General features: G+C 44.3%; 1 protein-coding gene across 3 annotated transcripts in view; it reads right to left on the reverse strand.

Moving 5' to 3' along the window:
- Nucleotides 1–15,668, reverse strand: part of VPS53 (VPS53 subunit of GARP complex) — a 63,490-nt gene that overhangs the window by 21,525 nt on the left and 26,297 nt on the right. For 2 of the 3 annotated variants that reach the window (XM_069874259.1, XM_069874261.1), the window contains 7 exons: nt 14,359–14,502; nt 12,741–12,883; nt 11,743–11,884; nt 10,365–10,466; nt 6,820–6,914; nt 1,685–1,927; nt 58–205 (listed from right to left, as the gene is read on the reverse strand). In XM_069874259.1, coding sequence (XP_069730360.1) covers nt 58–205; nt 1,685–1,927; nt 6,820–6,914; nt 10,365–10,466; nt 11,743–11,884; nt 12,741–12,883; nt 14,359–14,502 — 1,017 coding nt within the window. The remainder of the gene's footprint in view (nt 1–57; nt 206–1,684; nt 1,928–6,819; nt 6,915–10,364; nt 10,467–11,742; nt 11,885–12,740; nt 12,884–14,358; nt 14,503–15,668) is intronic. The other variant, XM_069874260.1, reaches the window with a different exon arrangement.

Below are 15,668 nucleotides of genomic sequence, written 5' to 3' on the forward strand. Positions count from 1 at the left end.
GCCAGAAAAGAGGCTGCGCTGGGTGCCACCTCGGAGGTGCCGCAGAGGAAAACTCACCTGCTGAGTGGTTGCCAAGCAATACTCTGCAGTGCTGAGGATGCTGCAAATGAGGCAAAGCTCTTCTAAAGTAAACTTAGCCACTTCAGACCCTTCTTTTTCTTTCAGCAAACTGGTGATGGTGAGCCCACCACTGCTGCTAGTTGTCCTGGAAAAAGAAAAGGCAAACAGTGTAAAGCTTTCAACCGTACAGACACACACACTGCAAAATTACTGCTAGATTTCAACACCAAAAAAAGTCCTTATGGCCACAAAATCCAATGTAACACAGCTCAGTGTCATTCTACATCAAGCCCACAGCTGCTGTTTTGGTTAAGGAATGTTTTGGTTAAGGAATGTTTTGGTTAAGGAACGTCTTGTAGAAAGACAAACAGAACCTTGTAGCAAGTCTTCAGGCAAAAACCAGCTCGCTCATTCACAACACGGCAGATCAGGATGCGAGGGGAATACAGCTTTCCCCAGCTACCTTCACTTTCACTGCCAGTTACTCAAAATCTAATTAAAGGGTACAGAAAAATCTCAGTGACTATCAGGCAGCTTGTCATGTTTATCTTCTCAGTACTAAACAGATGTTGGCATGTATTTGAAGCTTTGGTAACCTGTTTTAAAAACTGATGGTATCAACACAGTAAATTATAGAAGATGCAGTTTCTTTCAACCATCTTCCAGTGATTAAAGGCTGTGTATCAACAAAGAAAGACTCAGAACAGTTTAGAGTCAGGAAATTCCCTACCTCTCCGCTCTTTACAATCCAAATCCATTAAAAAAATAGGACAGTGATATTTATCTTGGAGAGCAAAAAATGGAGCACACAAAAAAATGAGTATAAAGAATGCAACTGAGGTCTGATGGAGAATGCACATTAAATTTATCTTTCCACTTGTCTGGATGTAACCCTCTGCCCTTCCATCTGTAAAAGATTTTACTGGTTTCAGAAATTCATTCTGCTGCTCCCAGTTTTACAAGGGAAACAAACTGAAGATGGCGAATAGCATACAAAGTTGTCTGTAGTTAAGGCTGGCATTGTCTCAAGGAGCTCCTTCTGCCTGTAAAACTCATCCATATTTGTGCAAACTCACAATTATTTCCTTTATTTTTACTGGATTTACATCTACATATTTTATTCATACGTATCTAAAATGTTATGGAGCAGAGGGAGTTACAGGTAAGCACTTTAGCATCACACAAATAAACCCCCTTCGTTATACGCGTGTGTAGTGCTGAGCTAAGGCAGCTAAGACTCACAGTACGAACTGGTTGCCCAAGTGGCAGAGCTAAGTGCAATTCTGAAAGCCAGACCTCTCTGCAGAGACTTGGGCTGACATTTCAAGAAACTGTAAATCTGACTGCTAATCAAAGCCAAATAAGCAATCTTCCAGGGGCCCTTAAAAGAAAAACAATGGTCTGACTGTCCATTTGGTTTCTTGCTGTTTCTCAGTGCAACAAATTGAACTTTGGAGAAAACCATGATGTAAAAGTAGTCATGCTGCTGCTAAGTGGTTTCTTTGACAGTGAAACTAAGTGTTCATGTGTACGTATTTATTGGTTATCTCTACAAAGCATCAGCTCCTCACTGGGATGTCTCACCAGACAGTGCTGCAGCGTTCGGGAAGCAAAACTCACTCACTTGGGCAGGTTTCCAGACAGAATTTTCCAGGCGTATTCCCGAAGGTACTTCTGGAATATGGTGGTGAGGGCTATCATGGGCTCGCCCGTGCTGAGCTGAGAGCACTGCACCATGCACTTCTTGTAGTACACGAAGAGGTCAGCGCAGCTGGGCAGGACAGCTCCACCTTCATCCACATTGGGCTTGGGAGGACCTTGAGCCTTGAAGTCAGCCACAAACCTGTCGATGAGTTCGCTGAGATTTCTGTTGAGGGGGAACAATGGGAAAATATTTCAGGATGTTGGAGGAGGAAATAGAGGGAGGAGAGAGAATAATGCTTAAAAACAGATGCCCCATCTTGTCGCACCAGCAAACACATTCAGTTTTTAACAGCTGGGTATCCCAGCCCTTTCTTATCTCTGCCCCCTCAGCACAAATCTCACACAATAACGAGGACTGGGCCGATGAGTAATGACCTTTTGTACTCAAGAGTTTTAGTGGCAGTTTCAATCTGTTCTCCAGTCACATATAAAAGTTCCCAGGTCTGCCAGGAGGGGGTTCAGCACATTTGATACAAGCACATAAAGCTTACGATCAAGTTTCATTCCTGGCACCGGCAAAAGTAACAGTCAGGCTTCCCATATCAGCAACCTCCGGAGCAGACCTCAGGGAGCACGGCTTTTAAAGGGGTGTGCTCAAAATGCTGCACCATTTGCTGTTTCTTGGTCCCATTTGGATACCACCTGGTTTTGCACAACTTCACACATTCTTTAAACAAGTTTTATTTAGCATGAGCGCAAAGTGCACTTCCTACTTAAACTCTTTTTAAAAGCACAAAAAGCCCTCCTATTGTCTCAAGTGATTCATTATAACTTGGTCCTTACTCAAATATTTTGGGTTTTAGGCAACAATAAACTTCACTCCACCATTTCATCACGACAAAAAAGCTTTTAGCATGGCAGAAGGCCAGAACCATCAAGACAGAACCAGAGAACTGTTCTGATCTTGGGGAGTTCCTCTGGTCCTACTCCTCCAGAGACGGCACATCCGTGTCAGGAACCAAGAGCAGCTCTCCTGACACCGGAGCTCAGCCGAGCACAGTAACCCTCTCCAGATGAACTCAATTACAGCAAACCGCCTCCCCCAGACACACAAATACATGCATCCTTCCACAAGGAAGTTTGGCTTTTGAGGAATATAGAGATATTTCAGATGACAGAGTGGCACTCTGCTGATCAAAAGGGGTTGTGAAGTTCCTGCATTTCATATTCCCATTTCCACAGCAGCTTGGGCTCCACTTCCCCAGCTCTCCCCTTCCCACGGCACAGCCTTCACGCCTCTCACCACTGAGGCTTTGCCATCATCCAGGTAGATGAGTAGAAAGCCAGATCCTTAGAAGGAGACTGGGAAAAGAAAGAACCTGAACTGTGACTCCCACAAGAAACTGAAGTATCATTTAGGAAACAGAAGGCATTAATTGATAGTTAATATAATCATTTTTCAGCAACAGAAGTATTTGACAGAATTGCAACGCTGCCCACAGAAATGAAAGCTCTTCCTTAAAAGCCTGTGAAAGAGTTTAAACTTAAAATGTTCTTCTGAGCTCTCAGGGCACCCAGCACAACAGGAGGGGGTCACACAAAGAGACTGCATTAGTGTCTGCAAGGATGGGTATGGCCTCACCGCCAGCACAGCGGCCCAGACTCCTCAGCACATTCTCATTTACTCCTGTCAATGAATGGGAAAAAAATCCTTTGACGGCAAAAACTTTTCCCCAGTTTCTGTCCTTTCTTTCTTTTCATCTTGTCAAAGAGAAAAAAACACTCTGATTCCAGTTTACCAAAGAATTCAAAGTGCTGCATGAGTTCAAAAGGTGACCTGGCTTCTCCCTGATAAGCTGACAGATTGCTGCACCAAAACAGCTGAGCTCCTACCATGGATGATCCACTGGGCCAAATTCATCAACAAAACTATGCTTGGGGTAGAAATATCAGGGCTTTAAATCATGAAGCAAGGCTCTTTGGCTTAAGCAAGGTTTGTAGGCTACTGCAAAGACAAGTAGCCCCTTTTTTCATGCTTACTGCTTGCTGCCTTGAGTACTTTACATAGCTCTGATTCCACATACATGCGCAGTTCCTCAGCTTTGTTACAAGAACTGTAAAAACATCAGGCTGCTCAACTGCTGTGATAAATCTCTATACTGGCACGAGCAAATTGAACACTGAACCAAAGCATTGATTGCATTGGACCACAGTGGAGCAGATCTACCTCCCCCCGTCGCTGTCGGAGAGCCAAGCAGATGGCTGCTGCAGGAGGGCTCACACGTGCTGCAGGCTGCAGCGTTCCTCCAGGTTCTCAAATACAGCTCCTTGTCAAAAGTCCCACTAAATTAAACAGCTGCATTTCCACCTCTGCATCTGCGCTTTGCTCCATCTGGGCAACAAAGTGGGGCTTTCTTAGCATTCACCAGCCACTTCTTTTTTTTCATGCTCTCAGTCTCAAGACGCAATGAGGAATGTCAATGGCTTTTGTTTCTTTATGCTTACTCCACATGTTCTCCTCTTCTCCGAGACAAAGTGAAATATATCTACGTTTTCTCAGTCCCCCAAGGTCTTGTCAACCGGGATGCACGAGCGGATGCAGCTGTCCAAGATAGCTGGGAGAGCAGCGATAGAACTTCATGCTTGTTCTGATCCTAACCTGGACAAAGCGCCTGTCAAAGGCAAGCCATGAGGACTGCTCTTATTTCAGCATGGGATTGATACAAGCAAAACTTAAGGATATTGTGCGTTAAGGGAACTAATATATTATTAATGTACAGCTCAGTTGATGTCAATCAAACTCACACATCAGTCTCAGTTGGCACAAATACAATATGAAGGCTAAAAACCTTTGTGTGGTACGATGGGAGCACAAAGAATTTGGCAGAAAAAAGCTGCTGGGAGGTGAAAGATGGAGAAGGCAGGAAAGCTACAGAAAATGAACATTTTCTCTATACAGGCTTTGCAAAATAGCTCACAGTAAATTCCCTGGTACCACAGATGTGGTATTTCCTAAAGTAGCATATTTATTGGGAGCAAAAACTCTCCAAATCTAACCAAGAGCAAATATGAAATGAAATCATATAAAGGGAATTTTATTCCTACTTTCATTCCTATTCTCCTCTTCCTTTTCTTGTTTTGTACAACCTATTCAGCGCTTTTCCTGCATCTCTGACAATCATGAGAGGAACCAGGCAACTCCTGAGCAGCACGAGAGAAGACAACAGTGCTCAGTAAGTTGGTATCTGCTGGGCCCTGGGGAAGGGCACTGAGACACCTTGATCACCCGCAAGACAGTTTCCATGGAGGCCACAGACACACACCACAAAAAGAAAGCTCTAGTTTTCCAAACAATGTGAATGCCTACATGCATTTTAGCACATTTAACCCTGGCTCTGCATTCTCTCAGCACTGCAGACCTGATAGAGCTCTGTCTTCACTCCTGCACAGCAGCTTGGCTCACACACGTGTGCTTCCATTTCTCCAAAAGACCACAAAGGAGAGCTAAATAGACATAAAGATATATATCCCAAAGAGGCAGAAATGAAATGCGCTTCGCTGTTGAGAAACCTGATATTTACACTGAAGCTAAGGGTGGGGAGCAGCATCTTTCACGTCTTTCTTTCAGGTGCCTCCTCTTAAATTGCAACAGATTCTGGCACTGTGTTTCTTTAAATAGGTATGGAAACAATTTTTCAGGAGAAAATGTCCAGGCTGCTTTCCACCACAGGCTTAAGGGAATGATGAACAAAACCATCATGCTACTCTCGCTATTCAAAGCCCAAACATACAATTAACTATCTAAGCAACTCCCCAATTTCAGGCATCAGCAACAGATTCCTCAAAAGTTCAGTCAAAGGAAGAAGGAGAAAAAGAAAGCAATTTTTGGCAGACAGGGGCAGCATGGGGAATAATGTGGTAGTTTTTCTTTGAACTCTCTGCAGTCTGTTGCACTAAAGCTAATATAAAACATCTCAAGATTGTAAAGGAAAAGGGAAAAAGAAACCCTGAAAGACCTAGGAGCACAGTGGGGTAGAATTACCAAAACAGGGATTAAAATGACCCCCGTGAGAAGGGAAGAGATATCCAAACAAGTTAGCGCTCAGTTGGCTGAGGGCAGGAGGGCAAATATCTGTTTCCCTCTGTTACACAGAGGAGAATCTGCATGACAAACTATTGTACAAGGTTTTATTATTTTTTAAGCATAAAATGTTGATGGGAAACCTTTTTCAGGATGGCTATCTTGGAGTTTGGACAAAGCCAGAACACTACGAGCGCTCTCTCACCTGTAAGTCCTTGGAAGATAGAAGGGAGTAGACAGGTGAGTTACAGGAGGTAGGTGCCTCTTTCTCCTGTCCAGCCACTAACCTGCACTAAAAGACTGTATCAAACCTTTTCCAACTACCTCCTCTCTCAACCAGTGCAGTTGTTACAGAGATGTTATTTAATCATGGCGTGAATCAAGGTGCACAAGAAAGCGTGTCAAGAGCTCTAAAAATTTCCCAGAGCTCTAAGCTGGAAGTTCCTTTCATTCAACTTATTTTGCAGCAAGTCAAAGAGGAGGACAAAGAAGGGTTCCAGGGATTAAAAGCCCCTGACAAAGTCCCAATCTGTGAGCGATGATAATGTTATCTTACAGCCAGCTCATCTACAGCAGCTTTCATCTAAGGATCTCAAATAACTTATTTCTATAAAACAAATCTTGAAACTCCTCTGCCACCAAGCCACATGTGGATTTTACACAAAAAGCAAACCTACTATTTGTGGAAGACATGAGATGAAGGAAAGGCAAATGTCTGCAGTGGGAATTGCAGAGGCAACAGAAGCAATTTCAGAAATACTAAGCCTCTTCCGCAGAAAGGCAGTGGGCATCATTCCTGCAGGCCTTCGCAATTACAGATGAAACCAATGTCCACAGCCCTCTGAATGCTCATTTTTGCCCAAGCAAAGGCCCTACTCGTTATAACTTTCTCCAACCACAAATACTGCCCCTGGTGAAATCAGAAAGCAGACTTTTGAGAAATTAATCTTCTGCAGCTGGAGTACAAAATGTAGTACAATCCAGCCGCAACACACAGTCAAAAGCAAACAAACCCAAAAGAGCTGGTTACTCACTTGTCCTGGGACTCGATATACACATAAAGGTGAGGCTCAAAGCACTTGGAAACAATGCCATGGAAAGGATTGTCAGGGACCTTTGGCTTCTTTGGCTGTAAGAAAACATGACAGCATTGGTTTCAAACCTGCTCTGTAAGACCTAGAAGAAACAGTAACACAACAGCACAGAAGGACTCAAGCCTTTAGAAATATTATAACACACAAATTGACTGTTAAAAAAAATCAAAGGCATTTAATCAACAGCACATACAGCATCAGTGTGTCCAAGTCTTCCTTTGCTCTTACCAAGCTGTTAGTATTCCAAGGAATTTGCTTTTCACTTGTAAAATGTTCTTAGCCTTAAACTGAAGACTGCTGCATGCTAACAGATCTCAGCAGAAGAATCTTAATGCAGTTTGTAAATAAAACCCTGCTGCGCCCTTTGAACAGTAACAAGACCCCTCTAGTCACCTCAGAAATGAAATGCAGCAGTTATCTGGAAGCAACACTGAATAATCCCTACATTTCAGGATAATAACTCAAAGTTACAGACTTCATCTGGATGAATTTTATTTAGATAAACAGAACGTAATTACTGGAGGAGCTGGAACTATAAAGGCCACATTACAGGGCTGCTTTCACTGTGAAACACGTTTCTGGGGAAGCAAAGGCTTCTATTTTAAAATCACATTTAGAGCATTAAGTGCATGCGCCATTGGGGAGTCATCTGGTTTACTCTCATTTTAGTAGCACTGTTCTCTACCCAGTGGCCAAGCACATCTCGCTGAAGCCACTGGGACTACTCACAAGCCTAAATTTGTGCAAGTTTAAGTACTGGCCTGGCAGAGCCTCCAAGCTCATTTTTGCTCTGCAGCTACATTGTAGTTTGTTTCCTCACTGATAGACAATTTTTCTTGTTGCTTCCCAGCAAGCTGATGACTTTTCACTGCCTGCAAAGAGAGCTGCAGTGACTCTGGAATGGAATTCTTGCCTCTCCTCACAAAAAGCCAGGATCAGCTCCCAGCCAATGAAGATATGAATTTTTCCAGCTGAAAGGTTTTTTTTATAGCATAAGAAAAGCAAACCAAGAAAGCCTAAAGGACAGACGCTCCTAAACGACAGAGGAGGTAGCACAAAGTCATTTGCAGAAACAGCAAAGAATGACAAGGCAGGCATTTCTCAGAAGTAATTAAGACTCAAAGACGCAATGAATACCAACATTTGGCAGTAAATCTAAAGCAAGCAAAGGTTTTATGGAGACCAGACCACCTCTACAAGACTGGCTTCATTAACCTTCTCATTAAGAGCATGAATAGAGAATGTCAAATTTTACAGCTTTGGGAGAGAGCCACTACCCAGCATACTCCACCCCAGCCCCTTTGCCAACGCCTGCCCATTTCTGCCGGATGCACGGGCTCATCGGAGCCGGGAGGAAAACAATAGGGAGTAATTACAGAAGCCTTCCAGTTGCCAAGTCTCTAGGATGGCAGCACCAACACAAGATTGCAGATTCACGATGCTTACAATTTACCAGGCTGGAAGAGCCAACTCCTAACGCAGGACTGGTTTCTGCGTGTGTCTCTGCACCACGCTGCTCCCAGCATGTCTGGTGGAGAGAGTACTAAATCTTTTAACAGTAGCAGTGAAGCTGTATTTCTCAGTGTGCAATCCTGTCCAAAAGCTGCAGATGTTTAAGCTATTTCCTCCTTGAGTTTGATGGAAATAATAAAAGGTTACTGTTGTCACAGTAAGGAGGTCTGCAGCTGGCCCAGTTTCCTTTCATTACTATCCAAAGTAAACAGATTAAAATGAACTGCTAGGATCACTAAAAGAGGTTCTCTTTTAACATGGATTCCCCTTGCCCAACTCCTGTGCTCCCTCTTACACTCCCAAGTGTCTTGACTTCTCAGGACTAGTGTCTTGGAAGAGCTTTACCACTCAAAACTCTTCAACTTCAACCCTTCCTGCCACTTCTCTTCTTCAGCTACATGGGAGATGAGACCTCCAACATGAACTCACTGGCACTAAACATGTAGGTGCTTTGAAACTGAAATACTGGCGTTCACAGGGCTCTCACTTGGCAGAGAGGTGCCTGCATGACAGCCACCCCTGCAGCAGAGCCCAGCTCTGCGTTGTGAACATTAAAATAGAGTGTACCTAGAGAGAGTAACCTCACCACAAGGAGCACTACAAGGGATAGTTTAATACATGACTCTGTACCATGTACAGGGAGCAGAGCAGCTCCTTTCTCAGAGGCATCAGAACTGTTTCTGGCCACTGCAATGTATTCTCCTGTTCACTAAACCCAGCCCTAAACACCCCAAAAAGGCTTTGTAAGTCATCACCTGCCTCTAACACTACTGACACCTCAAGGATGTCCTCTCATACTAGCACGGCACATCAGAGCCAACCTTCTCGCAGTCGTCATAGACAGGGGAAAGCAAGCAAAAAATAACCACACATGTCTTCCTCATGTTCTCACTGTCTGTCTTCCACATCACTGGTAATGTCTGGCCAACACCAACTGTCAAAGTTGCATTTTTAATGGAAAGAGGAAAACTTTGCTCCATTATTTCAGCTGCAGGTGGAGAGCGGAAGGCTGCCCTGCTCATGTGAACATCTAGAGGGGATGCACCACACCAAACTGCGCTGGCTGAGAGCTACCACCCCACAATCTCAGATCTGAGTAGGTCCTACAAGATACATTGTGATACCACCTGTAAACGGTCCATTTACAGGGCTTTAAACTCACCGAACAAAAAGAGGTACCTGCCCCAAGCAACTTACAACACTTAAAAATGTCTGTCTGGTGAGTAAAAAATACAGGGCTTACAGGCTTTGATACTGGTGCCAATTAAAACAATTGAGTTTACTATTCACTCCTTTAATGTTTGCAGAGAGCTTTGGAAGCCCAGTGCTTTTACAAGTGGTTAGGTGTTGCCTGCTTTGCAGAGGCAGTGGATGAAAAACACTAGAAAGATAAAAATCCCAGAAGTAATCTATTTGGAGTGAAAATCTAAAACTGACACTTGAAAGTTCAATGAGTCGCCTGGCAACTTCAATGAGTTTGCTTGGCTGACAAGGCAAAACAGGAATTGCAAGTGCTTGCAGTGGGAGATTCTTCTGCGATCTGAAAACCCAACGGTGCTAGTTCATTTTTCTTTAACAGAAATCCTGTAGTTACTTTTAAGCTGTTGCTGCATGGTCTAGAACAGAATCCAACTCCCCCTCACGTGATGGGATTGTCTTCGCGTTATTAACTGAAATAAAGATTGCTTTGGTTTCAGTGAAGTGAGCCAGAGCAAACCATGGCCGTACTGGGAGCCTGTATGCTGCACAGAGGAACAAAACTGTGTTAAATTAATTGCTATGAAAACAGATCTTTCGAATCAATGTGACGGGAAAAGCTTAGGCACCACCAGAGATTCTGACACAGTCTCCCTCACTGACAACTGGAGAACTGGAGTGTTTGGTAGGAACGGTTGGACTCGGTGATCCGGTGGGTCTCTTCCAACCTGGTTATTCTGTGATTCTGTGTGATTCTGTGAACTTCAAAGACTTACTTTGTCTGTATCGCTTTTCTCGATCACAATCTCATCTGTCTCTGTCCCAGCTTCATCTTCCAGAAATGGGTTGGTAGAGGGAGGTGGCACTTCTGGCTTCTTCTGTTCAAAAACAGGAAGTTTCTTAGAGAAGAGTCTGGTTTGACACCTCCCAGACAACTACATCCGTGTTTTGCTTTGCTAAGCCCTTCAAAGCAGTAAAGCAGTTTGTCTTAGGGGGTGCTTCTCCATCAAGGTCAGAGCACGCTCCCTCCTACTGCAGGGCTAGAGTGTGGCTCCCTCTCCACCAGCACACGGCATAACCAGCACCCTCTTACAGCCTCTGCTCTTCTTGCACCCACACTCTCCTGCTCTGCCTCAATCAACCCTGGAAGGGGCATTTTGACTAGCGTCATACTAGTCACACCCTCCTCCCCTGCTGCTTTTCTCAGTTATAACAGCTTCTGTGCCCACCTTCTCTGAAGGGACAATGGCCCAGTGAAGCCTATTTCACTAAGGCTGCAGATTTCATATGAAATTTGTCAGAAAAATAAAGCCCTACTCTTAAGAGACCAAAATTCAGCCAGGAGGAAAACCTTACAGGACTTCTCTTTTTAATTAGTGGCACCTATTGATCCACAGCAAAGTACAAGTGGGTCCAGCAGGCTTGCTGTGTAGGCTGAATTATCACATCCAAGTAGGCTTTAAGACACCAGCTGGACAGAGACGCCAACCTCAAACCAGTGGCTTCTGAGCCACACACGGACTTTGTGCTCCCAGGGCACTTGGCTGGCAGAGCTCTTGGCAGCAATTTCAGGCAGAAAAAGCACAGAGATGACCTCAGAAATATTCACCGAGTTGTTTCTCTTGGCTCTCCTTTTACAAGCTACCAAATGGGACACTGAAAAGTGGAAGCTACCAACACCCCTACAAGTAAGACAAACCCAACAGACAATGTGGGATTAAAAGTTGGCACCATGCGGTGAATGTGTGGTAACTGGAAATGAAGAGAAAAGGGGACTTTTAGTTACAACGTGTCATTGACATGCACAGAACAAACATTATAATGCAGTCACCATGCCATAATTACTTTGTGGTTCTCCACAGCAACATGACTTCAGTCGCAAACAGCACAGGGCTGAGGATAACCAAAAAAGTACATAATCAGTGTAGTTTCCTTCTTGTGAGCTCTACACCTTCTTCTCTGCAAGATTAAGAGTTATCTCCTCAATTACAACCTGTCGAGCACAGCCACACTAAACGCTCTAACCTGCCAGTGCAAGAGGAGGCTGCAGGTAACATTTTGCAGTCACCCATTACCACAGCTAGGTGTAAGAGGGAGCTTTTTTCTCCTGAAACAGCTGTGGACTAAAGGATTGCTCTTTAGAAATCCCCTTACCACTGTCCCATCAGTGAGAGTGCAACCTGAGAAGCGTTTGGCTAGAAGTCCTTCAAAGTTGGTCGTTCTCTGAATTGCAAACAAAAGCAATTTCACCTCAATCTCCTTTGCTCTCGTGCGCATTATTTTAGCAAGCTCTGTCCTGAAAGAGAGAGGGGTGAAAACACAGACATGGTTTTCTATAAAGAGAAAGATCTGAAGCCTAACATTGTGACTCAGTCTATTCCCCAGAGGCATTTTCATCACAAAATTCAAGCCAGTTCTTAAGACACTCTCTAGCATAAAACTGCTTTATGGATCACATTTCAAACATAGACACAGTTGTTTAGAGCTTTGTGGGTAACAGGACCTCATCTCCTAACACACAGCACAGCCCTGCAGCCAGAAAAGCCCGCAGTATCAAACCTGGGGAAGTGCAGTGTCTCTGACTGGGGTCCCAGCACAGAGGCAGTGGTGCTACTGGGACTCCAGCTGGCACCTTTCTCTGGTCGAAGAATCACAGAATGGTTTGGGCTGCAAGGGATCTTAAAGATCATCCATTTCTAACCCCCCTGTCATGGGCAGGGACACCTCCCACTGAATCAGGTTGCTCAAAGCCCCATCCAACCTGGCCTTGAACACCTCCTGGGATGGAGCACGCAGGACAGCCTGGGCCACGGCCTTCCCACATCATCTCTGGCTGGTCTGTTGCCCCTGGCTGACAAAAGAGCCAGTCCGAGGCAGTCACGCCACAGTCAGCTCACACTATTTCACTTGGCCTCTCATATTACTGATTTTTACTTCTGTTACATCACTCTCTCAATGGTACATGCAGTTTTAGCAATACCTTACAGGGTTTTCATTCTTCACTTGCTTTAATCACGGACAATTCTACACAGATACTTGAAGGCACCTTTAGAGCCCTACAGATACACAATCACTTTGGCAGAACACAAGCCAACCTTTTGTTTCAAGAAAGGTGACAGCTGGGAGGTATCAGGAGCTCCCCAGACGCTCACCTGGTGACATGGCAGAACTCCACGGCGATGCGCTCCGTCATGCACCACTCCTGAGGAAACATCCGCCCATACTTCTCCTCGTAGTCCACCAGCTGACGCTTTATCCAAGCATAGCGTCTGTCAATCTTATCCAGCCAGGCCACCTGAGATGGAGAACATCACCTTTAACAGCAGCAGCTGCTAACATTCAGCTTGGCTGCTTAACTGTGCTGCCACAGTTTCACAGAGGAGCTCGGGCTATTGATCGAAGCTACCCTGGCCACTATTAATACTACTTTGAATGCTAACAGTCATTCTTCAAAGTGCTTAAACACATGCCAGAGTGAAAACCCTAACTTCTGCAAATTAATAGAACAAGTTCTGTTGAAAACTAAGATAACAGTTCTCCTAAATCATGGAGGGACTACTGAAAACTCAATCCAACAATAATTCATTGGAACTCACCTTCTTTGTTTTGCAGACAGAAAAGTTAAAGCCAACAGCGGGATGAGAACCCAGGAATTCCTGGATTCTCACACATTCAGCTGGTTTTCATGCTCTGGGGACCATGGGCCCCCAAATTTCTACAAGAATTCTTACCACATAGGCAGGATTGGATTTTTTCCAAAAAAAAATCAGTGCTTTCTAGCCAAAAGGTAAGAAGATCAACCAAAAAAAAAAAACTTTCATGGAAAAATGCTACTTAAAATGAAGCATTTCAGCCTTTCTTCTTCTCTTTATCACAAACTATCAAAACTTCGAAATTGTTAAAATACCAAAATATCTTTTTCCAATCCCAGATGACAACAGTAAATTTTTAAAGAGCTGTTAGAATCAGGATTGAAATTTAATAATTAGCTTCACAGATTTATCACTTCTCAGAAATTCCTCCCCCTCTTTTTTAGACATTTGGGGGGATTTTTGTCTCTACAGGGACAGGGGTTGCTTTTTAAAGCTTTTGGGTTTGCAATTTTCAGTTTAATTTTTCAACCTTTTACAAGGTAGAAGAGAAGGCTCCAGGGAGACCTTAGAGCAGCCTTCCAGTACCTGAAGGGGGCCACAAGAAAACTGGGGAGGGACTTTTTACAAGGGTCTGGAGTGACAGGATGAGGGGGAATGGCTTTAAATTGGAGGGGGGAAGATTTAGGTAAGACATTAGGAAGAAATTCTTCACGATGAGCATGGGGAGGCGCTGGGCCAGGCTGCCCAGAGCAGTGGTGGCTGCCCCATCCCGGGAGGTGCTCAAGGCCAGGTCGGATGGGGCTTTAAGCAACTTGGTCTAGCGGGAGGTGTCCCTGCCCATGGCAGGGGGGTTGGAACTGGATGGGCTTTAAGGTCCCTTCCAACCCAAACCATTCTATGATTCTATGAAATTACATTTTTTATTATAGGAGGGGAAAACATTTTCAGTGCTGATCTATGAAACTGAGGTCTAATGTGGGAGGAACTCATCCTAGCAGAGACAACATTGCCTCCCAACTCATCAGCCAGTCCATATTACACCCACACATCACTGCTTCCAAGCCCTCGGGTTAGAAACACTTCAGCACAGGAACTTGTGGAAACACGAACATTGTGAATGCCAGCAGAGCAAAATGCAAAATCCAAATGTTGCAAGCTAAATGCAAGCTTCCCTTACATCTTGGTTTTCCTGGAATAGGACCAGATACTCCGAGAGGTGCTGTTTAATGAATTTCTTGATGATTTCCTGTTTGATTCTGGGATCCAGGACATTGGCGACAAGACACGCATCACGTAGGACATTGCTGGGACCACCAGGCCTCTATCAAAATAAACAGGAACAAATGATTCAAGGCTAAACAGCTGAATGGATAATTGTAGATTGTACTGTATCCAGGTTATCTTTTTTTAATCTTTTCCCATTATTCTTTTCTTTCTGATACTTCTGATGCTATTATCGCTTAGACATGTATCTTCCATTAAATGAAAATTGAGCTTCTGCCATTTCACTGGCTATAAAGATGTTCTGTAGCTCAACAGCCAGCAGCTCCCTAGCACAGGAGAGCAGCCAGTTCCATCTACAGAAAGAACTGTTGTCCCATTGCTTCTGCAAAGCCTTTCATCGGCCTGGATATTCTGAGGAACAGCCAAGAGAAGTGGCTGACAAGTGGGACAAGCAAAAACGCAGGCCAAATTAATGGGGGGAAAAAAAGCAGTCTAGAGATGATCAACTAGAAACATTTAAAGAGGCATCTGCTGGTCTGGTGTACCATAATGTTAGTGGAGGAGACAGAAAATTTCGAAGCATTTAATAAAAATAAGCTGGTTTGAAGCTATGTCACGAGGACAGAGGTTTGCCCTTCATCAGGAATCTGTTCCAAAGGGCTTTCTCATTGCTGTACTTGCCAGTTTTATGAAGAAACCAGCAAAGCTGGTACCCTGAGAGGCAGAACTCATGTTTTCTTTGAAGTGCATACAAATTGACACCCACCCCCCAACATTGTTTGCAAACATTTGGATGAATAACTTCGGGGAAGCACATTTGGTGCCTCAGCCCTACCCCAGATTTGTATCTGCACTGTCTGAGTAAACCAGAGACAAGCTTGGTGGCAGCATGTCAACAGCCAGCCTGTGCCTGGCTTTCCCTAAACACAACAGGAACATTTTGTGTCCAGCAAATAACCCATAACCTAGGCGAGATGCCAAGGGAACCCCAACTCTGGTCTACAGGGCCACACATGAGTGGCTTGGACTGGCAGACCTCACTGCGATAGACGCGTGCAGCATGACGGAGGAAGGCTGTTATTTCTCTGCCACATTCACTGAATAGAAACAGTGAGAATTATACCTAGCACCCCGCAGCCTGGGAGACTCCTTTGCTGTCTGAAATAACTTCTGAAGCAGAGAGATATAAAATCACGAAGCAGAATGGGAGCAAAGCTGATGATAATTACATCAGCCAGCTTTCAGCAACACTTTTCAACAGGA

This window comes from Phaenicophaeus curvirostris, chromosome 21, assembly GCF_032191515.1.
Source record: "Phaenicophaeus curvirostris isolate KB17595 chromosome 21, BPBGC_Pcur_1.0, whole genome shotgun sequence".
NCBI lineage: Eukaryota > Metazoa > Chordata > Aves > Cuculiformes > Cuculidae > Phaenicophaeus > Phaenicophaeus curvirostris.